This window comes from Lampetra fluviatilis, chromosome 8 (assembly GCF_964198595.1).
Source record: "Lampetra fluviatilis chromosome 8, kcLamFluv1.1, whole genome shotgun sequence".
NCBI classification, from domain to species: Eukaryota; Metazoa; Chordata; class Hyperoartia; order Petromyzontiformes; family Petromyzontidae; genus Lampetra; species Lampetra fluviatilis.
In genome coordinates this window covers 12,227,772-12,252,240 of record NC_136282.1, presented here as the reverse complement: position 1 = coordinate 12,252,240, position 24,469 = coordinate 12,227,772, and the positions used below count along the sequence as shown (strand labels likewise).

Genomic DNA, 24,469 nt, shown 5'->3' with positions numbered 1-24,469 from the left:
GTCTAGACGACTTCGAAGTGGCGTAGCTCCCAGTGACTTCCTCACATCGGAAGGGAAGAGCGTTCCAGACGGCCGCAGACGCGCGTCTGAAACGGCCACGCGATGCGGTGACCGCCGTCTTTGTTTCGATGGCTCGCAGCCAAAGGCCGCTGCTGCGACGATGGCGACCGGAGTGTGGCACAGACCACAGGCACAATGACGACAGTGCTGCGTGGCAAACACAGAGATGCTGCAATGATCCACGCTGTGCGAGTGATCGATATGAGGCTCACGGATGTCAACGGGCGTGGTGATAACGATGCTTTCCCGTGATGCAGCGCTTTTGGAGGCGAGGCGGTTGCTGGACCGTGTCGAGATTTACGGAGCCGTCAAACACGACGGACGTGTTGACGGGGAGAGGGGTGGGGGTGTTGGTGGGGGGGGAAGCAGCCGGAATGTGGCAGTAGAGAAAGTAGGTTCTTGAAACCCGCCTGCTATTTCGAGCGCGTGGTGGGGATGTTCTCCATCTACTCGTCATGGACAGGCGACAATGTGCATGGAGACAAACTTCCACTGCTGCGGCCCCATGCGTGGGGGGTGAGGATCACGGGGCGGTGACCTTGGGGTGAGGCAGAGGTCATCGGTTTCTAGCTGGGGGGGGGGGGTGGCATCAGTACGGACGTTTAAATATAGAAGCCGTCAGGCGCAACACGTGCCCGGAGCATTGATGAGCACCGTCGATCACTAACTGCCCCACGGCACTTTTACAAATTGTACCCCAAGGACGGGCAAACCACGCCCACTCTCGGCACGCGCGCTTGCAAAGTGCACCCCAAAAGAGGCGGTTGTTGATAATGATGTTATAATAATATAATAAATTGCTTTTTCATGCAGCTACCTGTAGGCGGGGGCAATGCAGCACTTTACATCATGTATCATTTGCAAACATTCGAATGGGCACCCTCCCTCGCAGTGGCAGCTGTCCCTGTGGGCGCAAGAAGACTCGATACCAGGATATCAGTCTGCCAGTAGGCTGCGACGTTGCTACGTGCCATCCCAATCGAGTAATTTTTATAGGCCACACTGCAGTGTTCCCAGGCAATAGTGTGTACGCACGTTGAACTTCTTTCGCGCCGTACGTAGCCAAAGCACAACACAGACACACAGAGCACAATGCTGCTGCGGTCTGGCGGGCGTGCCGTGGTCTCGTCTATGACGCAGTGGTCAGGGCGTGGAGTGATGAAGAGCCGGTCGTGAGCCCTCACTCTTGTAAGTGTAGGAGTTTGAATAAGTCGGGCATTGGTGGCGACGCCCGTGGTCTGTAATTCGGCGCTGTGGAGGCAGTGAGGGTTGGTGCATCACCGCACAAATGGAACTCACTTTCTGCAAAACGGGGACTTCGCCTGTTCAATCCGCACGGGAATAGAGTGTTGTCCCCTCGCACGCTCGGAGTTTCTGCAGCTGCTTCAGCTACCTCCCACGTGTAAATACTTGTTAATCGGCTGATAGCGCCTTCATATACAGGGGACCGCAGAGCTTGGGAAATTGTTGGTAGCGCCGGCTCACCCGCCTGGTAGCCGTCTAGCTTGCCTGTGGTCCCTCGCTCCGATAATCTTGAGCCAGAGCCTGGGCCGTGACTAAGAATACAGAGGCCTCGGATTGCGTTGCGGTTGGAGGAACCGAGGGTTGGTGCGGGATGATGGCGCACGAGGGGGTCAAAGGTGGCGTCATCCTCACTCGCCACGGGGCAGGGCGGCTCCCGTCAGGTCCCAGTCACAAGCCAGTGACTTCATCGTTATATTTAAGTGGCACTTGGGTTGACGTGTCTCCTGAAATTGTGCAGTGGGGCACGCCGGTTTCGTAGACGCGACTGCCACTCAGCCACTTGCCTACATTCCCACGGAGTAGATAGTGGTGGGTGCACACGTAGTCACAGACAAAGATAAAGATCCCCCTATAGCCTTAACAGACTGTAGGGGCAAGTCCTGTTAGCGAGCACCTATGAAGGCCGGAACGGCACACGAGGGGGTGGGTGGCCAGCACCACGCCCGACCGCCTTTGTCTCCCTAGTGGCGATGTTTGCACACCGCACCAGGTGCCCATTAGAGGCTGAGTCGATCTAGGGGAGGCCCAGCACCGGTTCAGATAATCGTCACCGGTGTTGGCCGTGAGCGAGGAATCGAACTCGGGTCGCCAGGTTCGTAGCGTCACAGCAGCAACCACCATCACGAGCTAAGCCAGCATCAACGACTAACAGCAACAAAAGCCACGACCACCAGCAGCATTAACATGACAACAATCACCACCAAACCATCATCATCACCACAGCCAACAACGACCGTTCACCACTAAGTGGCGGTGAGGTCAACACGGCGCTTGCGCCAGGCCAGGCGTGGTTCGAGGCCACGTGAAGTGTCGAAGGCTCGCTGCTGGCAGGAGGAGGTCACGGGACAGACCCAAAGTGCCCATGGGTTGATTGAGTGAGATGACTGGCAGATGCGCCAACTGTGCTCCCCGCCGTGCCAGCACTATCACAACCACCACCAGCAAAACCACCACCACCACCACCACCATCGTCATTAACACCACGACGACCACCACCAACCACCATCACCAGCAGCACCACCACCACCAATCAATAGTCACCGCGTCTCCGCGTCTCCGCGCAGTGTCCGCCTTCAGCAAGAAGCCCACCTCGCTTGAGGTGGCCGCCGGCTCAGCGGCCGAGTTCGTGGCCGAGACGGCCAAGGTCGGAGCCAAGGTCAAGTGGCAGCGAGACGGAAAGGAGGTGGCGGCCGGCGGTCGCGTGTCCGTGCAGGCCGAGGGCAGCCGCCACACGCTCAAGGTCGACGCGGCCGCAGCGGAGGACGCGGGCTCCTACGCCGTGGTGTGTGGCACCTCCAAGGTCAAGTTCGAGCTCAAAGTCAAGGCTGCTGCTGCGGCGGTGGAGGAGGGTGAGGGAGCGCGCTCGTTCGTGGAGCGACGTGGCCGCGCTACGTTCTACCACCCTCACCCCCACATCCACCCAACCACCGTCCCCCCCCCCACCACCCAGGGCCGGATTACGATTTTGTAGGCCCCTGGGCTACAGGTACTGTCAGACCCCCCCCCCACCCCAGGAAATATTTTAAAAAGGTAAACAAAGTTAAATAAAAAAATTTAATTTAATTTTACGATGCCAACAACAAATAAAGATTCAGCATTCGCAAACGAAACTACTTTTCACTTCATCTCTGGAGGCCCCTGGGCTGCAGCCCCTAAAGCCCCCCGTGCCTCAATCCGGCCCTGCCACCACCTTAACCCTCGCCGGTGTGGGAGGGGTCAAGGGTCGCGCACCGTCTGCCACTGGTCAAGCCGAGCGGCGGTGGCTGCTGGTCCCTGACGCTGCCACCCGCGTGTCTCGAGTCGTGCGTCGTCGAAGCCACGTGGCGCTCACCGCCCCCCCCCCCCCCAGGGAGTGTGTACTTACTTCACCTCGTGTGGCAAAGCACGTGAGCACGTGTGCGTGTGTGATGACTAACAGCACTCGCCCCAACAACCTCTGAAAGGCTACAGGGCGGATCTTTCTTTGTCTTTGTCTTGTGTGTCCCCGCCACCCTGGTGCTGTGTGTACACGGTCACCTCTTGGGGAGGCAAAGGCGACCGTGCGTGGTGGTGGTGGTGATGATGACCACCGCACCACTGCCTCGTGCACTATGCCAGCCTTATTAGGCGCTCGCTAACACCACTTGCCCCAGCAGCCTGTACGGGTGGCTACATGGGAGGATCTTTGTCTTTGCCCACCGCGAGGAGTGGTGGTGCAGTGTTCAGCTGCGTTGCGCAATGCCCTCCGCCGCCCGAATTCGATTCCCGGCCACGGCTAACATCAAGTGGGCGAGCGATATCTGAACCTGGACCTCTGCTACGTCGACGTAGCCTCAAATGAGCACCCCAAAACTGGGGAGGGGGGGGGGCTGCGCGTGGTGATGGCCACACCACGTCCACTCCCTCTTGCCTCCGTGCCCTCCTTATGTGTTTACAGCAGCACTTGACCCCAACGGTCTATGTAGGCTATACGGGGTATCTTTGTCTTTTGTATTTCCATCGCGTGTCCATTAACTCGTTACCTCCATTCATTTCGTGCGGTGATTTAATTTTCATTTGCACACCATTCTAAGGAATGTTCTCTTTCCCTCAATTGAATTCCCGTTTGTGCTATGGGCGCCGTGTAACGATGTCTGCGGTTCCCATTTGGAATTCTCCCGCTAGGCAATGCTCGACTCAATGGAACTATCCTGGTCGTCATCTGGTTGGGGTGCCACGGTGGCGAAATGTCAACTACCTCGCCTGGTATACAGGTGGTCGTGGGGTTCAATCCCGACCCTGACGCCTGTATATTTTAAGTTTGCATGTTTTTGCCCCGTGGTCGCGTGGATTTTACTCCGGGTCCTCCGGTTTTTCCCTCCAAATTTATAAATGTATTTGGCTGATAGACATCTCAACGTGATGAGCCACTTCGTCGAGCTATCATTTGTGGCAAGGTCGCTTCTGAAAAAGAGCTACCACAATGGGCCTTCCCTGATGAAATTAAAAAATGTTTTAAGCACATCAAACAAATCCACTTTACCGCCCCCTCCCCTCGATAGAGAACGCACTGCAGAAGGAGCTTCGGCATTACATAACTACTTCTGAAAATCCCTTCCAGCGACCACGCTGCACGTGCCTGATGATTGCTAAACACGTATCACGTGACACTGGGAACAAACACCGTCATGTTGCTTTTCTGAAATTAACGAAGAGTGGTGTTTAACGATGAAGGCCGGGACGCTGGCCACGTCAGATTTGCGAGCACGCTGCACGTACCAATCCAGGCGGGGATCGCCAGTTCGATCTCCCCGGCGCGGCAGCCGAAACAAATGGGGCGCGTTTTTTTGTTCAATTCCCCACCGATCTCCGTCCACCCCAGCGGTATGAATGGGCGTCGCACCACAGTTAAGGCGATCTGCGAGCAGCGTGTGGTGGGATTAAGCGTGGGGTAGGTGCTCCCACTTCTTCCGTAACCAATAGGTAATAATTAAAAAAATCTTTTTTTTTAAACACGCTGTCATGAAATGTACTAGTATTGGAAGAACTCCACGACTCCATGAAGTGGCCCTGAAGCTTTCCATAACGTAAGGGACCGCGGCCAATTACAGCCAACGTCAGTTGAGCGTGGACAATTAGACCCAAGCCGAAACATAACATATAAAAAATAACGTTAAAATTCATTTTATTTTATTTTTAATGATAGAATATAGTATTGTCATCAGTATGACATAAGTATACCAAGTTTGCAGTCGATACCACATTGGGAAGTGGGTTAAAATTGAGTTACAAGATTTAAGGATACGACAACAACAACAACAGACAGAGTGAGTTCATAGAAAGCGTGTAGTAGTAGTAATAAAAATACCTCCTCCCGACGTCCTCGCTCTCTCGTGCTCCGCGTAGTGGAGGCCGTTGCACCAGCAGTGGTGTAAGCAGGCAATTGCAGGGCTGCGCCTTTAACCTCCCGATTAATTTTTCTTCTTGGTTCTTTCGGTACAGTCACGTAGAAGGGAAATAATAAAATAATAAAAATAAAACATAATAAAATAATTCTCCCTTCTACGAAAGAACCAAGAAGATGAATCCCTGCATTCACGAAAGCTTTAAATCGAAATTTAACGATTAATTGTCAAGGTCATTTGACGACGACGACGATTGATGTTGACATGAGTCTGGGATTGTTGAATGTGTTGTTCAGCAGCAACTCCGGTAGCTGCCCCTGCAGCCATGGACGCGTCGCCCGCACCAGGTACACGAACAAAGCAAATCGGCTTCATTCATTACAATTATAATGTTTTTTTTTATTATTATTCGTAATTTTATTTTACATCGCGTCATTCATGCGAATTGCATCCCGCGATACGGTGCACTAATTGCGTATACGGGCCACATACTATTATTGTATAGCAATTATCGAGCAAGTGAAAACGCCGAGAAAATAAAAATGAGCAAATGAATGGTAAAGAAATGGCACCAAAACAAAATAAGCAAAAACAACATTAATTAACCGAAGTTATCACAACAGATAAATTAGTCCATTAAGTTTTCGCATCCCAGACCACAATACCATCTTCTTACACAAGCGAGGACGCGTTGAACCGTCGATTATAATCGTGACGGCGACGTTGTTGGAACGATTGTGAAGGCGTCGTTAAACCGATGGTGAAGTCTACCGTGAGCTCGTGGGAAATTCCTGTATTCCAATCAAATTTTACAATGAAAATGCGCAATCAAATTCACAATCAAAATTTGCAATCGAAATTCACAATCAAAATTTACAATAAAAATTTACAATCGAAATTCACAATCAAAATTCTCAATGAAAATTCGCAATCAAAATTAACAATCGAAATTCACAATCAAAATTTACAATCGAAATTCACAATCAAAATTCACAATCAAAATTTTCAATAAAAATTTACAATCGAAATTCACAATCAAATTTCACAATCAAAATGCAAAAATCCACATTCAAAATTCACAAACAAAACTGACGATAAAAATTCACGTTAAAAAATTTCACAATCAAAATTCGCAATCAAATTCACAATAAAAATTCCTGCGTCACAATCACAATCTTTATTTAGGCTGGAAGAATCCGATGAGCAATGAAGCTCTTTTTCTTCTCGCAGATTGTCCAGTGAGACGACGAATCGGATTCGGCGCTTCCTTGATTTATTTTCAAACCTTCGATATCCACCTCATTCCGTGACCTTTCCATGAAATATAGTTTCTCTATCTCCCCGAGAAAATCACCTTAACGAAATTACCTTACCAGAATTTTCCCCTTCATGTGAATATGCTCTTAAACTCACGATGCATACATCGAATCATTAATATGAGCATCCCTTGGTATACGGAACAGGTAAGTTCTTAAAAACCGCATCCGTAACGTAAAATGTCGTATATCGAACCGCATTCTTCCATTCACTTCCAAGATATAATTGGAGAGGAGTTCATACCAGATAAATGTACACCGAGACGTACTAAAAAGAACACCTAAGAATGCTATATTTTTTATGGCACATATTTAACCGTAAATCTATGATGCTACGATAAACGCGATGCAGATTCCCTGAGTGGACTGGCGTGCCGGCTTCGCGTTGTTTTGATGCAAGGTGACTTCTCTCTCATCCCCCCCAGCGGAGGCGAACGGAGCTCCAGATCAAAGCGCAACTGCGGCGGCCAATGCTAACGGTGATGACGCTTGTGTGGATGCAAGCGGTTGTGGCTAAGGCTATGGCCAGGGTTATGATAAGGGTTATGGTTAGGGTTATGGTTAGGGTTATGGTTGTGGTTGTGTTCGTGGTGGAAGTGAAGGTAGTGGTGGTGTATGTAGTGGTGGTTGGAGAAGGAAGTGGACATGATGTATGTAGCGGTGGTAGAGGCAGTGGTAATGGCAGAGGCAGCATTGGTGGTTGTGGTGGATAGTGGTGGTGGTGGTGGTAATGAAGATGGAGGAATAGTTGGGTGGTGGGAATTGTGATTCATGGTGGTAGCGGTAGTGGTGGTGGAAGTGGAGGTCGTGGTGGTGGCACTGCAGGTAGCGGTGGTAGAGTTGATGATGATGATGATGAAGAGATCCTGTGATGTGAATATTTATACTCAATGGCAAAACAAAGTTGCTCAAACTCCAGTTCTCGCGACCCACTACGGTAGCCCTACGCCTTTCCCTGGTTACCCACGTGCTCTGTTCAAATACAAAGCACGCGTTCACTCTCTGCACAAGCCCGATGATTGGTAAACACATCGCATGTAACGTGGAAAATGCTGCTTCAAATTGAGATATCGATCTCGCGTGCGTCTCTTGTCACGTGGAGAGTGCAAATTTCAATTGAGATGCATATACACAATGCAATCATCCGGCTTCAAAGAATCGCTCTCTGTCACGTGGGACAGGTTTTCCAATCATCAGGCACGTGCAGCGGGTAACAAGGTGCAAGATGATTAAGCGCAGAATGTAATTTGAAAACCTTGCCGCGAGGAGCCTGTCCTAGTATAAAGACAGAGATCCCCCGTGTAGCCTTAAGATACTGTTGGGGCAAGTGCTGTTAAAGAGCACCTATGAAAGCCAGAACGGCACACGAGGGGGTGGGTGGCCATCACTACGCCTGGCCGCCTTTGTCTGCCGAGTGAGGATGTTTACACACTGCACCAGGCACTCATTTGAAGCTGAGTCGACCTAGGGGAGGCCCAATAATCGTAACTGGTGTGGGCCGTGAGCGGGAATGTAACTCGGGTCGCCGGGTTCGTAACGAAGCGTAGCGCTAACCGCTGCTCCACCGCTCCTCACCCGTATTACCATGGGGTGCCACTTGCACGCGCATTCTGGTGACCCATCTCTTGGCCGCTGAACTGTCCGGATGCTTTTTGCCGACTTTGTTTTGACCGATTTTCCCCCCCGAACCCGCGCCACAGGTGCCCCAGCGAGCGACGGAGACGCGCCCGCGCCGGAATTAAATCCTGAAGACATGCTCACAGGAGAAGGTGCGTGTGGTGGCACACACACACACATAGCCATGATGGTGATGATGATGATTATTGAAAAATGTACTGAAGACTTGCTCACAGGAGAAGGTGCGTGTGGTGACACACACACACACATAGCCATGATGGTGATGATGATTATTGAAAAATGTACTGAAGACTTGCTCACAGGAGAAGGTGCGTGTGGTGGCACACACACACACATAGCCATGATGGTGATGATGATGATTATTGAAAAATGTACTGAAGACTTGCTCACAGGAGAAGGTGCGTGTGGTGGCACACACACACACACATAGCCATGATGATGATGATGATTATTGAAAAATGTACTGAAGACTTGCTCACGAGAGAAAGTGCGTGTGATGACACACACACACAGCCATGATGGCGATGGAGTGGATGATGATGATGATGATGATGATTCCCTTCATGATACTAATGATGATGATTATTGAAAAAAATACTAAAGACTTGCTCACGAGAGAAAGTGTGTGTGATGACACACACACACAGCCATGATGGCGATGGAGTGGATGATGATTTCCTTCATGATACTAATGATGATGATTATTGAAGAAATTACTAAAGACTTGCTCACGAAAGAAAGTGCGTGTGATGACACACACACAGCCATGATGGCGATTGAGAGGATGATGATGATTCTCTTCATGATACTAATGATGATGATTATTGAAAAAAATACTAAAGACTTGCTCACGAGAGAAAGTGCTTGTGGTGGCACACACACAGCCATGATGGTGAATGGGATGATGATGATGATGATGAAACCCTTTATGATACTGATGATGATAATGATATTATTGGGTCTTTCGGTTAAAGTCACGTAGATACGTTCAAAGACGAACGTTTGCGTTGCGATCGAAACGTCGTAGTTATTTGAACCTATCTACGCCACGTCGAAAATAAAATCAATATATGATTTGATTTTTCTACGTGACTTTACCGAAAGAACCAAAGAGTAATTCCTGCAGTCACGAAAGCTTTAAGTCAAGATGATAATGATGATTGAAAAATGTACTGATGATTGTGATGGTAGCTGTGAATGATGATGATAACAATGTGCCGGTGATGAAAACCGATGAGGATTATGATGATTAGTATTGTTATTGTAATGATTATCATGGTAGCGGTTAATTATGATGATGGTATCCGTGAATTATGGCGGTGATGATTATTTAAGTAACAATTCATATAGTTAATCAGTCTAATAGTTTCAATGAATATTACCATGAATACTGCGTTAAGCTCATGGTGGCAATAGTATCGATAACTACCATGATGATGATGATGAGTGTTAAAGCGATTCATATTATACGACCATTATTATGACATATCAACTGCACATCATTGAGTGCTTAGTCCGTTCCGTGTCACCGACACATGGGGCAACACGTTGCAAGTGATTTGTGTGTTGCTTCAAACACGAGGAGCAACCCAATGCCTCCTCTACTCGTCAGGGTCTCGTGCCATCACCGCTATTCCAATGCAACGTCTGTAGATGACGCAGCCTGCGGTAATATATCATCTGTGTATGTGTTGTGGGTCGCTAGCGCCCTGTATATGACCAGCCTCGACCAAGTGACATGAACGCTGTATCACCTGGAGTGACCGGGCATTCGTGCGATGGCGATGTGTTTATTATTATTATTGTTATCATGTCGTACAGCGCTGGTTATGGCGCGCAAACTCTCTCTGGCGAGATGCAACACTCCAGGTGTGTGTCTCACTCTCCGTGTGTCTCTCTCTCTCCGTGTGTGTCTCTCTCTCTCCGTGTGTCTCTCTCTCCGTGTCTCTCTCTCTCCGTGTCTCTCTCTCTCCGTGTCTCTCTCTCTCCGTGTGTCTCTCTCTCCGTGTCTCTCTCCCACCGTGTGTCTTTCCCACCGTGTGTGTCTCTCTCCGTGTGTCTCTCTCCGTGTGCCTTTCTCTCCGTGTGTCTCTCTCCCCGTGTCTCTCTCTCTCCGTGTGTCTCTCTCTCTCCGTGTGTCTCTCTCTCTCCGTGTCTCTCTCTCCCCGTGTCTCTCTCTCTCCGTGTGTCTCTCTCTCCGTGTGTCTCTCTCTTTTTCTCCGTGTGGCTCTCCGCTTACTTCACTCTCTCTCTGCCCTTCCCGCCGCTTCGCTCTCTCCAAAGAGAGACCCGGGCCGGTCCATCCCTGACAACTTCCAACGCTGCTTCCCGTCTCCGCCACTCATTGCACAGCTCCCCCACGCTCCTTCACCCTGCCACGCTAACAGCCGCCGGCTTGCCCTTTAACCCTCCACGCTGCGGTTGAAGTGACTTTTGCTACACGGGAGTTTCCGCCGTTAAATTTGCACTTTCAGAGCAGCAGCGATCCGAGCGGGATTTCTCGGGATCTTTTTCCCAACATTCTTTTTTTCGGATTACGCTATCGGCATTGTGTCGCGAGATGAAGGATCAGTTTGGAGCGCTCGCCGTGTTAGAGAGTGGCCCACTGGAGGAGATATCATAGAACTACTTCTGAGATATCTCCGAGTGAGCTCTGTTATCCAGACACCGAATGGCCACGTGATGCTGCTGATGGATCTTTTTCCAGAGAATGGAATGCTGGCCACAGGCTTTCCACGTTGGCACAAGTGCATAGACACGGATGGAAACTCAATTAAAATCGGCCAAGTGTTCGTAACATTCCCATGAATGAATTATTTAAAAAATCAGTGTCAGGAGTAGTGGGTGGGGCTTTATAAGTAGTGGGTGGGGCTACCTGGGTAGTAGGCGGGGCTACCTGAGCGATAGGCGGGGCTACCTGGGTAGTAGGCGGGGCTACCTGGGTAGTGGGCGGGGCTACACGAGTAGTAGGCGGGGCTACACGAGTAGCAGGCGGGGCTACATGAGTAATGGGCGGTGGCTACCTGTGCAGTGAGCGGAGCAAGTGATGTCGTGAGTGTGGCTATTGTAAGAGTGAGCGGCGGGGGGGGGGGCTGCCAGCTACTGCCGCGGTGTGCCCGGTGGAGCCCCCCAATCCCCCGTGAAGTAACCGCACTTGGCTGCGTGCTGTGCGCAGAGGTGGCGGAAGGGGAGCGCCGCCAGGAGCTGACCGGACTCTTCCTGGAGAAGCCCGTGTCCACGGTGATCAACATGGGTAGGTGACCTGACGATGACCCCTATCCGATCACCTGATTAACATGGCTACGTGACCTCATGATGACCCCTATAAGATCACCTGATTAACATGGCTACGTGACCTCACTATGACCCCTATGGGATCACCTTCACCTGATTAATATGGCTACGTGACCCTGCGTCATCGCCGCCCGTCCGTATCCCTTCTACGTGACTTTACCGAAAGAACCAAGAAGATGAATCCCTGCAGTCACGAAAGCTTTAAATCAAAAAAAGGCTCTTCCTGTTCCTTTGGTTTGCCGAACTCTGGCCAGGATGAATGATACATTTTTATGAAGCTATTATTACTCGTGTTTACCCAGGAATCTGCATCTAAAGACTACAATGGGGGGAATGTTTCAACGTGTCATCCCAACCGGAGTAATTTGCAGTGTTTTTTTTCACTACTGCATTGGAATAGTTTTGCCAACAACAACCGCCATTCGCCACTAAGTGGCGGTGACGTAACCACGGCGCTTGTGCCAGGCTTGGTGCACATTGAGGCCACGTGAAGTGTCGAATTCCCGTGTAGCCTTAACAGACTGGAGGGGCAAGTGCCGTTAGCGAGCACCTATAAAGGCCGGCACGGCACACGAGGGGGTGAGTGGCCAACACCACGCCCGGCCGCCTTTGTCTCTCCAATGGCGATGTTTACACATCACGCCAGGCACTCATTTGAGGCCGAGTCGACCTAGAGGAGGCCCCAGGACCGGTGCAGAAAATCGTCACCGGTATTGGCCATGAGTGGGAATCGAACTCTGGTCGCCAGGTTCGTAGCGCAGCGTAGCGCGAGCTGCTACACTACCGCGCGCGCGCGTTGACCCGGACCCACGTGACCCCGCGACCCCTGCCCCCGCCCCCCCCGTCCACGCGCAGGAGGAGACGCGATGTTTGTGGCCAAGGTGCACGCCGAGAGCCTCTCCAAGAAGCCGTCGGTCAAGTGGTTCAAGGGCAAGTGGATGGACCTGGCCAGCAAGGCCGGCAAGCACCTGCAGTTCAAGGAGATGTATGACCGCAACACCAAGGTGGGGGGTCCGGGTGGCTGCGCTTATCGTAAAACATTTTTTAAGCAATGCGATTACGATTTTCTATCTATTCTTTTTCTTCATTTCGCTTGGCTGTTATTGTTTATCATTGATTTATTTTTTGCCGTGACTTGTTGCTTGCGTCGGAGAAGCGGCGATGTTGTTTTGTTTTGTTGTTGTTGTTGTTGTTGGTGATGAAACCCGAATTGGCAAACATTGGTGATTCAAAGTAAACGGACTAGCTAACACCGGCGGGTGGGTGGTGTTGGGTGCCCGTGGGGTCGCCAATCTGTTTGGCACGTTGGGGTCAGCGGTCGGGGGGACAGGGTATGCTGTCGGCAAGCGCGGCCATCGGGGTTAAGGTTAGAGCTATTGTTGTGGTTGGCTCGTCAGGTTAAGGTTGGGGGTTGGGTTCGTTTTCTGGTGGGCTGGTGATGTTTTAGGGTCAGGCTTGGGTTCTGGTTCCGGTTGGCTAGCTAGCGAGGTTGCGGTTAGAGTCCGGTTGGCGATTTGTAAATGTTTCATCCACCAACGCAGAAATGGCAATGCCACTCTGTTCACTCACCACCAACGCAGGGATGGCAATGCCACTCTGTTCGCTCACCACCAACGCAGGGATGGCAATGCCACTCTGTTCACTCACCACCAACACAGGGTTGGCAATGCCACTCTGTTCACTCACCACCAATGCAGGGATGGCAATGCCACTCTGTTCACTCACCACCAATGCAGGGATGGCAATGCCACTCTGTTCACTCACCACTAACACAGAAATAACAATGCCACCCGGTTCACTCACCACCAACACAGGGATGGCAATGCCACTCTGTTCACTCACCACCAATGCAGGGATGGCAATGCCACTGTTCACTCACCACCAACACAGGGATGGCAATGCCACTCTGTTCACTCACCACCAACACAGAAATGTCAATGCCACTCTGTTCACTCACCACCAACACAGGGATGGCAATGCCACTCTGTTCACTCACCACCAACACAGAAATGGCAATGCCACTCTGTTCACTCATCGCCAGCGCAGGGATGGCAATACCACCCGGTCCGCCCACCACACGTCAATGCCGCCCTCTCCACCGTCCCCCGCACACGCTCCCGCAGGACTTCACGTTTGAGATGAAGGTGATCGCCGCAAAGGAGAACTTCAGTGGCTCCTACCGATGCGAGGTGTCGATGAAGGATAAGATCGACAGCTGCCCCTTTGACATCACGGTCGAGGGTACGTAGAGACGCACCGCTGTGTGTGGGGTGGGGGTTCACAATGGCCATGTCAGAGGCACCGCTGATATCCCATCTTCCCTGATTTCAGTCGCCAAACTTAAAATCAAACTTGGTTCTCATGTACGGTGAGGTGATTCTGGTCTAAGCCCGGTCACCAATCACCACATAGAGGATAAATAATCACGTTACCTTTATATTTGTACTCCTCTTGAATATATTACGGCTATGAGAATAAAATGTTTGGATTGATTGGCATTAGACGAAGTTTTTTTATAGCAGGGAATGCATAATGGGGCTTTTATTGTAGTGGCTTCAGAAGTAGTTCTGTGAAGCCATCTTCCACGGCCGTTCTCTCACACAAGATGGAGGACCGCTGTCTGCGAGAGTTCTGAGTGGGGAAAAAAAAGCCGCTGTAATTGAATGAACGAATGCACGCGCCTCATTGCATGCGGGCGGCATGCGGTTAAAATCTTACGCGGCTTTCTCAGAGATGGCTCTTGCCTACAGCACTGGGCAATTCGACGAATATTTTATTTATGTTTTAATGGGCCAGACCCTGCCGATAAGATTTAAATAAGGCAAAACCGGTCTGAGAGTTGGCCCGCTTCAACAAATACTTCTGCCAAACATTGGTCCTGAAATGCTCATTTATTGCAATCCGACATATTCGGCAAACCTCACAGTCAAATTAACAATTCACTCAAAAAAACACACGTGGCATGTCCTTTTCAAGGCAGTGGCATCTACGGATTTAGAATCACGTGGCTTATTTGTGGAATGAGTCGATGGTCTGGCGCATTCACCACCGCCACCACCATCCCACCAGCGTGGATGTACAAGCCCGGTGGTGGTTGGGAATACGCCCGACACTTGCAGGTATTTAATGAAGCTCAACATCGCATCGTTTGAAACCACTGCGATGTCAGAGTCGCTTTTTTTCCTTCTCCAGCTTGCACGTGATTGCTGCCTGTAAACAAAACAAACAAACTCCGTTGCCGGAGTTGTGTACCTTTTTAAATTTTTGCAACATCATCTTTGTTGATTGTTTTTAGAAATTTCGTTTTTTTTACGTAAATTTTTTTTGCCATTGCAAGCATTGAATTCGTCGCGAAGAATTTTTTTTTTTTTACCGCTCAGCTCTTTGGGCATGTTTTTGTTTTGTCTTTTTTCTTGTCTACAGTAAAACCTCTCGAAGCCGGAATAAATAACCAAATAAATGTAAACATAGGAGGTGGAGCTCTTTGCGGTTATGGTGGACGTACGGCATATCTCGAAACTAGAATCATAATTTAAATGACGTTTAATCACACCTTACATTTTTTACATAGCGCTTAAAGACAAGCCACAGTGCGATTGTGGCCGTGCATCCCGAACAATGGACCGTGCACTAAGCCCACAGAGACCCGTAGAGATACATGGAGACTGATGGAGATGCATTATAGAAGAGCCGTACTGTGATTGTGTCCATGCAATTCGAACTATGGACCGTATTGTAAGCCCACAGAGACCCGTAGAGATACATGAAGACTGATCGAGATGCATTAATAGAAGAACCGTACTGTGATTGTGTCCATGCAATTCGAACTATGGACCGTATTGTAAGCCCACAGAGACCCGTAGAGATACATGAAGACTGATCGAGATGCATTAATAGAAGAACCGTACTGTGATTGTGTCCATGCAATTCGAACTATGGACCGTATTGTAAGCCCACAGAGACCCGTAGAGATTCATGGAGACTGATGGAGATGCATTATAGAAGAGCCGTACTTGTGATTGTCGCCATGCAAGCCACACTATGGACCATTCCGTAAACCAATGTCGTCCGCACTCCTTCACCGGAGGCGGAGGAGCACCACAACCACGCGAACTCTCTCTCTCTCTCTCTGCTGAAGCCCTCTCATTGTGGCCAGCAGACGTCGACATAGTCATTTAGCTCCTGAACTTACCGCCATCGTGCTCATGAACAGAATATAACTTAACGGCGTAGTGCGTTTAAAAAAATGTAATAACCACTTTGAAAGCCACAACCGTCGTGCAGTTTCATCCGAATGGCTATTGCCGCGAATAAAGAGGCGGATTGGCTTTGCTTCGCTGGATGTGGATGGCTAAAAGAGATGTTCGGATGGCTAAGAAGACGGTCGAAATGGCAGCCAATAAATGGAACGAATCATCCGCCGGGACGGAGTGGTGAGAGCGGAGGTGCAGGGTGGTGAATGACAACACCGCGGGATCTCGAGAAGGTGCCCGTGGTTTGTTGGAGGCCTGCATCCAGCAGTGGATTGAACATGGATGATGATGACGAATGTTATATATATTTTTGCTAAATATATTTGAGATGAATGTGAAAACAATGAACGAGAGAGAGAGAGACCACGAGTGCGGCACGCCGATGACCGGAGCGTCCAAGAGCACGTGTTCAAACACATACAATAAAATATTAAACAATCAAATAAAAGGGCACTTTTAAATTAATTAAACATACCAAAACTATTACAATGTCTCAACCATAAATACCGAATGATGAAACGTACATTTCACCATCCATTTACGGCAGAAGTTCATCCCTCTTTACGACAGAAGTTCACATTAAGGGGGCACATCGATCACTTACTTCCTAGCGTTGTCAAGCAGCGAATCTGGAATTTCCTGCACGCGATGAGCGTTGAGATTTACGATCGACCGATGACTGCAGAATGCCGAACCCTGCCACCCGCATCTCCATGAGCGCCGACGCTGCCGGGAATCCCGTCTTAGTAGTGTCTTGCTTTTGTTAATTTTCCGTATTTATTATCGGACTTACTCCGAATTGTCCCTTCCTTGACTCTGCCGGCTTCAAGAGGTTTTGCCGTTTTTTTCTTTTTCTAAATTTAAGCAAGTTCTCAAGAGAACGGACTTTTAACGGATGATGCTTTTTTGTTCCCCTGGATTGTAAATCTGGTGTGGGCATCTCTCTGCCTATCGGCTGCGACGCTTCAAATCTCGATCCGGTACAGTGACTGGCGTCTCTGTCTTTCTGTCTGAGTCTATGTCTCGTTTTTTTCATGTCTAATGCCAACTTTGCTCTCGTTTTTCATACCGTGTGCACAGACACACACACACGACACACAGATCCCTCCTGTAGCCTTAAACAAACTGTAGGTGCAAACGCTGTTAGCGAGCACTTATGCAGGCCGGCAACACACCCGGCCGCCTTTGTCTCCCTGGTTGTAATGTTTACACATCGCACCAGGTATTTATTTGAGGCTGAGTCGGCCTAGGGGAGGCGCAGGACCTACATACAGGCTGACACACATATTCGTGCGTCGTCACATACGCGCACACTCCCCTACAGGGCTGAATTTCTCTACGCACGTTTGCCGAGGCACTGCTACAGACTGGAGCAGGCGCGTGGCGATCATTTGCCTCAGCCATGAGCGACAGGTCCACACGATGTGGTGTGCCGGGTACAGACCTTGGCTGACATGAAGCCCCCCGGCTCACAGCGACTCTGGGAGGTTGATCCCCCATCATCTCACCGCTCGCTAATCTCGTTCCGTTCCAACACGCTCCTGCACGCTTCTCACTCGCCGTGCAGATTTTGATGTTCCCCATCGCATTATTTTGTTCATCTGCACATTTTAGGAGTTTCGTTTTTTTTTCTTTTATCTCACGCGGTTCATTTTTGTGATGGGTCTCATTTTGGACCGTATTTTTTTTTTAATGACATGTCCTCGGCATGCTTTTATTTATTTCCTATAAATTATTATTATTATTATCTATTGGAAACGCTCAACTAAATGTACACGATCCGATGTTTTTATTTATTTCAGTGCATATATAATGGGCGAGACGAGTCTGCCTTAGTTCATTTTGTTGCGTGATTAAAATGACTTTTACAATGTGTAATTTCAATTAAGTACAAATCGGGCACACCGCTGCTAAATTCTCAAGTTAATAGCGCTGCCACGTGAATACAGACGAGCGTGCAAACACAACCACTCCACCCCCGCCCAACACGGCGTTGATCGGAGGCCTTCATCCAGCAGTGGATCGACAAGAGGCTGTCAAGTGAAAGCGATACCTAGCGTTCCGTCACAGAAGCCACTCTCGTAGACGAGGCTTTGGGGGGGCCCTGGGAGGTCCCTGGGGTTATTGTTAGCGAGCGGCGTCACTCGTTATTCATTCATTTAAGTAAAATTGTTTAGAACCGTTGTTTTTTTCGGTCATTTAAAACAACGACAATTCCACCCACCACCACCCCTAGAAAATACGCATCCTCGCTCCAAAAAAAAAGCCAGGGTAAATATTTACGCTCGCCATTTTAACAAACAGACTAACTGAAAAGTAAGTAATTAATTGATTTAGAACGCGGAGGTGGGACTGCGCGTACAGCCGTGTGTGCGTTTGTATGGGCAGTGGGAAGGAAGTTATTTCATGACCGCTTCACCTGGGCAGCAACTCTAGAAAGTTGTGTTTAGTTGTATAATTTGAAGCATATATGGGACAGCCCGGAACACGTGGCCCCCCTTTCGGTGTGTGGCTCCAAGATCACAGCTGCCCCGTCTTTTTCGTCCACGTGTTTCATGCGAGGCTGATTATGCTCACGTTATGTGACTTTGTTGAATCAATAACCAACAAAGCGAGCCTCTTGGCTACACATATCCAGACACGGAGTGAATAAGGTGACACTCCGTGCGTGAGTGCGCGTAACGCACGGAACGAGATGTAATCTCAGATGAATCTGTAACCTGACGATGTAGTCCCGAACTTCGGGCGTCTGAAGTGACGACCTCTCTGTGCGTCCGTGTGTCCATCCGTGCGTCCGTGTCTGTGTGTCTGTGTGTCGCTGCGTGTGTCTGTGTCGCTGCGTGTGTCTGTGTGTCGCTGCGTGTGTCTGTGTGTCGCTGCGTGTGTCTGTGTGTCGCTGCGTGTGTCTGTGTGTCGCTGCGTGTGTCTGTGTGTCGCTGCGTGTGTCTGTGTGTCGCTGCGTGTGTCTGTGTGTCGCTGCGTGTGTCTGCGTGTCGCTGCGTGTGTCTGTGTGTCGCTGTGTCTGTGTGTCTGTGTGTCGCTGCGTGTGTCTGCGTGTCGCTGCGTGTGTCTGTGTGTCGCTGTGTCTGTGTGTCTGTGTGTCGCTGCGTGTGTCTGTGTGTCGCTGCGTGTGTCTGTGTGTCGCTGTGTCTGTGTGTCTGTGTGTCGCTGCGTGTGTCTGTGTGTCGCTGCGTGTGTCTGCGTGTCGCTGCGTGTGTCTGCGTGTCGCTGCGTGTGTCTGTGTGTCGCTGCGTGTGTCTGTGTGTCGCTGCGTGTGTCTGTGTGTCGCTGCGTGTGTCTGTGTGTCGCTGCGTGTGTCTGTGTGTCGCTGCGTGTGTCTGTGTGTCGCTGCGTGTGTCTGTGTGTCGCTGCGTGTGTCTGTGTGTCGCTGCGTGTGTCTGTGTGTCGCTGCGTGTGTCTGTGTGTCGCTGCGTGTGTCTGTGTGTCGCTGCGTGTGTCTGTGTGTCGCTGCGTGTGTCTGTGTGTCGCGGCGTGTGTCTGTGTGTCGCTGCGTGTGTCTGTGTGTCGCTGCGTGTGTCTGCGTGTCGCTGCGTGTGTCTGTGTGTCGCTGTGTCTGCGTGTCTGTGTGTCGCTGCGTGTGTCTGCGTGTCGCTGCGTGTGTCTGTGTGTCGCTGTGTCTGTGTGTCTGTGTGTCGCTGCGTGTGTCTGTGTGTCGCTGCGTGTGTCTGCGTGTCGCTGCGTGTGTCTGTGTGTCGCTGTGTCTGTGTGTCTGTGTGTCGCTGCGTGTGTCTGTGTGTCGCTGCGTGTGTCGATGCGTGTGTCTGTGTGTCGCTGCGTGTGTCTGCGTGTCGCTGCGTGTGTCTGTGTGTCGCTGTGTCTGTGTGTCTGTGTGTCGATGCGTGTGTCTGTGTGTCGCTGCGTGTGTCGATGCGTGTGTCTGTGTGTTGCTGCGTGTGTCTGTGTGTCGCTGCGTGTGTCTGTGTGTCGCTGCGTGTGTCTGTGTGTCGCTGCGTGTGTCTGTGTGTCGCTGCGTGTGTCTGTGTGTCGATGCGTGTGTCTGTGTGTCGATGCGTGTGTCTGCGTGTCGATGCGTGTGTCTGTGTGTCAATGCGTGTGTCTGCGTGTCGCTGCGTGTGTCTGCGTGTCGCTGCGTGTGTCTGCGTGTCGCTGCGTGTGTCTGCGTGTCGCTGCGTGTGTCTGCGTGTCGCTGCGTGTGTCTGCGTGTCGCTGCGTGTGTCTGCGTGTCGCTGCGTCTACAGAAGCGCGGGACAGCGCACAGGTGCTCGACATCCGCCAGGCGTTCCGCCGATCGTGAGTCCCGTCCCCACCGACTCGGGCGGTCGCGATACGACATCACGTTTCACGATACGATACGATATCACACTCCGCAGTACGATACGACATCACGTTTCACGATACGATACGATATCACACTCCGCAGTACGATACGACATCACGTTTCACGATACGATACGATATCACACTCCGCAGTACGATACGACATCACGTTTCACGATACGATATCACGCTCCGCAGTACGATACGACATCACGTTTCACGATACGATACGATATCACACTCCGCAGTACGATACGATATCACGTTTCACGATACGATACGATATAACCCAATACGATATCATTTTGACGATACGATATTGCTTTTAATTGAATGCTATTTTGTAAAACGGCCGATACGATGATATCATATAATAACGAATGATAGTTAACATTTGTATCTATTTGAGCACACCTCAATCAATGGCTGGATGAAGGCCTCCCCATAGCGTGTCGGTCATGGAGGTTGTTTGACCATACTTCACCATGCTGGTCAGTGCGGGTTGGTTCAAATGTGGGGGCGCGGGGGGCCGATGGGGGGGGGGCGGTGAGGGGTGGGGGGTGACCCCACACCGGTTCAGCTTTGGTCGTAATCGACCCCAGGCCACTGCGTCACAGCTCCGACGTGAATCGCTTCGTTGTAGACACCCGCAATGGCAGCGTCCCTCTGCCCAAGCTGGGCTTTTGAACGGCGATCATCCCCATCCCCTCCCTTCTCCACCCCGAGACCAGCGGCGTAAGTCCCACACCGCCGCCGCACGGCAGCTCAGCTCCGTGTCACACGCCTGCGATGCGAGCGCTCTTTCGAGGCGAGGGTTGTTGGATGGCGTTAGAGATTGTTTTATTGTTGTTGTGTAGAATGCGCACGCGAGGCCGGGCGAGTGGGATCGTGAATCCCATTGTTGTGTTTGACACGGAGCAGGCTTCCGCCACCAATATCATCCACAATAGAGGGGGACATCTTCTTGGTTCTTTCGGTAAAGTCACGTAGAAGGGAAGTAATAAAATAATAAAAATAAAACATAATAAAATAATTCTCACGACGTTTCAGCCACAACGCAAGCAGCCGTCCTCAGGTGAAAACCATGTCTGTCGAGGCGACAGCGTCTGAAGTTTTCAGAATCCCTGCAGTCACGAAAGCTTTAAATCGAAATTTAATAGAGGGGGAGTTTTTCGGGTTAGATCGCGTAAATGTATAAATGTGTCATTAATACTCGCCACCACCCGACACAGCCAGCTAGTACTCGTGATGAATTGGCCACGTTCTGTTTACGTGACAACCCTTACTCGTTGGCTGTGTCGGGTGGTGGTGGGTTTTAACGACACATGTATATTTTTCGATTTAAAGCTTTCGTGACTGCAGGGATTCATCTTCTTGGTTTTTTCGGTAAAGTCACGTAGAAGGGAAGTAATAAAATAATAAAAATAAAACATAATAAAATGAAACAATTCTCACGACGTTTCGGCCACAACGCAAGCAGCCGTCCTCAGGTGAAGAATGAGACAATCCAAGCTAGGAGCTTACATATAAGCTGGGTTGGGGGTGGGAGAAGAGCGCCTTAACAAAAAGAATGCATGGTATGACTTTGAAGCCCCCCCGCCCCCTGCGCATTTCCCATGTATATGCTAAATTCCTCTTGATATGCACATTCTTTTTGTTAAGGCGCTCTTCTCCCACCCCCAACCCAGCTTATATGTAAGCTCCTAGCTTGGATTGTCTCATTCCTCACCTGAGGACGGCTGCTTGCGTTGTGGCCGAAACGTCGTGAGAATTGTTTCATTTTATTATGTTTTATTTTTATTATTTTATTACTTCCCTTCTACGTGACTTTACCGAAAAAACCAAGAAGACACATGTATATATTTATGCGATCTAACCCCCCCTCCTCCCCCATTGTTGTGGTAGGTGTCCTCCACCGCACCATAGCAAACCACTACGCTCGCAAACTCTGAAGGTTCAATTTCGATTTAAAGCTTTCGTGACTACAGGGAATTCATCTTCTTGGTTCTTTCGGTAAAGTCACATAGAGTGGAAATAATAAAATAATAATAAAAATAATAAAATAATTCTCACGACGTTTCGGCCACAACGCAAGCAGCCGTCCTCAGGTGGAGAGCAGGTCTGTCGAGTAGACAGTCAGAGTCTACTCGACAGACCTGCTCTCCACCTGATGACGGCTGCTTGCGTTGTGGCCGAAACGTCGTGAGAATTATTTTATTATTTTTATTATTATTTCCATTCTGAAGGTTCACTTCAGGGGTTGACACCCCCCGGCCACCCCCTCCCGCTCTATTCGCACCCAGCGCGCTGTGTCCACACACGGCGGTGTTGTCCCGCATCCCACCCCGTCCGAGAGAATTCAAACCGCACGAAGCGAACTTTGGGTGGGAATAGGTTCGCCGCGGTTGCGACGAGGAATCGCGCGAAAGAACGAACCCGCACGGAGCGCGGGGGAAACTTGCATCATTATTATTGTTGTTGTTGTGGTTGTGTTGTCCGTGCGTGTGTCTGTGATGGCAGGAGCGTCATGGGAGATGACGCAGGAGAGTTGGACTTCAGCGCCCTCCTCAAAAAGAGGTACGCGCGTCGCCTCCAAGACTCGCCGCCTCGCTGGGTCGTCTCGCACATCGGGGATCTTAAGGACCCCGCGTTCGCACCCCGTGGCTCCGTCTAGAGCCACGTGGCTCCGTCTAGAGCCACGTGGCTCCGTCTAGAGCCACGTGGCTCCATTAGAGGCGACGTCCTCGGGCGCTCATGGCGAACGCAGCTTCATTCGCGCCCTCGTCAGCTCGCGCATCGCATTCATTCTGTGCTCTGGGGGCCTCGCTGGACTAACGGAGCGTGCTCTGTCCGTGTGCCGCGCCTGCGTGTGTGTGCGCGCGTGTGTGCGTGTACGTACGTGTGGCTGTACATGTACGTGTGTGCGCGTGTGGCTGTACGTACGTGTGGCTGTATGTGTACGTGTGTGTGCGCGTGTGCCCGTGCGTGTGGCTGCGTGTGTGTGTGCGTGTGGCTGTATGTGTACGTGTGTGCGCGTGTGTCCGTGCGTGTGGCTGCGTGTGTGTGTGCGTGTGGCTGTATGTGTACGTGTGTGGGCGTATGCCCGTGCGTGTGGCTGTGTGTGTGTGTGCGTATGCCCGTGCGTGTGGCTGCCTGTGTGTGTGTGGCTGTGTGTGTGTGGCTGTGTGTGTGTGTGCAAAACAACCTCCTACCTCCTCGCGGTGCCGGACGGGCAACACTGTCGTGGGCAGTGCTGTGGGGGGAGGGCCAATGCCCATTGGCCTCTCCCCTCATGGCGTCTGTGACCACCACAGTGGCTAAACGGGGGCTCTGGACGGGTGCGAGGGGCTGGTAACCCCTCCACCTTCAATTAACCACCACTAAACTACGATTTAAACATAAACCTGTAATTAATAAGCTTGTGCCGGAGGCCCCGGGGGGTCAGGCTTTTATGACGTCTCCTGGCCAAACCCCATTTGGCGGAGCCAGGAGATTGAATTTTAACCCTCGGGGCTCCTCCAGTAACAACGAAAAACCATTGCGGATGGCCACGTGGAATGTTCGAACGCTCACTGCGGAGGAGAGGCTGCCACTCCTCTGTCGGGAGCTGGACCGGTACCGCCTGGATCTCTGTGGCATTCAGGAGGTCCGGTGGACCGGTTCTGGCTCCTGCCACCATGAGGGGTGGACAGTCCTCTACTCGGGGCAGGAGACTGCCAAACAACAGGGTGTGGCTCTTCTTCTGAACAAAAGAATGAAGGGGGCGTGGGAGCGTGGCGGTGAGGTGTGGGAAGCTGTAAGCCCCAGGATACTTTGGGCTCGCCTTCCCATCAACCAGAGGCGAGGAGTGGTGGTCGTGGTTACTTACGCCCCCACCGAAGACGAACATCCGTGGAGGGATGCAGGCAAAGCCGATGAGTCAGACGCTTTCTATGACCTACTGTCACAGGTGCTGGCTAAAGTGGCCACTCGGGACAGAGTCATCTTGTTGGGTGACTTCAATGCCCGAGTTGGTCATGATGCTGGCACCTGGTCTGGAGTGATTGGAAGGCATGGGCCAGATCAGCTCAATAACAACGGTAGGAGGCTGCTAGATTTCTGTGCAGCCCATGGGCTTGTAATTACCAACACGCTCTTCCGGCATCGGCGCATCCACACAACATCATGGATGCATGCCGGGTCCAAGCAAGAACATCTGCTGGACTACGTAGTGACGGACCAG

The 24,469-nt window shown here is 50.8% G+C and overlaps 2 protein-coding genes across 2 annotated transcripts in view; one reads left to right on the top strand and one right to left on the bottom strand.

Moving 5' to 3' along the window:
* The window catches only part of BET1L (Bet1 golgi vesicular membrane trafficking protein like), a 355,770-nt gene that overhangs the window by 205,041 nt on the left and 126,260 nt on the right, over window positions 1-24,469 (bottom strand). The window lies entirely within an intron of this gene.
* The window catches only part of LOC144933891 (myosin-binding protein C, cardiac-type-like), a 91,651-nt gene that overhangs the window by 5,963 nt on the left and 61,219 nt on the right, over window positions 1-24,469 (top strand). The window contains exons 2-12 of the mRNA XM_078859175.1: window positions 2,649-2,933; window positions 3,339-3,353; window positions 5,744-5,794; window positions 7,189-7,242; window positions 8,464-8,532; window positions 10,223-10,270; window positions 11,577-11,654; window positions 12,551-12,699; window positions 13,819-13,936; window positions 20,169-20,220; window positions 22,768-22,824. Coding sequence (XP_078715301.1) covers window positions 2,649-2,933; window positions 3,339-3,353; window positions 5,744-5,794; window positions 7,189-7,242; window positions 8,464-8,532; window positions 10,223-10,270; window positions 11,577-11,654; window positions 12,551-12,699; window positions 13,819-13,936; window positions 20,169-20,220; window positions 22,768-22,824 — 976 coding nt within the window. The remainder of the gene's footprint in view (window positions 1-2,648; window positions 2,934-3,338; window positions 3,354-5,743; window positions 5,795-7,188; window positions 7,243-8,463; window positions 8,533-10,222; window positions 10,271-11,576; window positions 11,655-12,550; window positions 12,700-13,818; window positions 13,937-20,168; window positions 20,221-22,767; window positions 22,825-24,469) is intronic.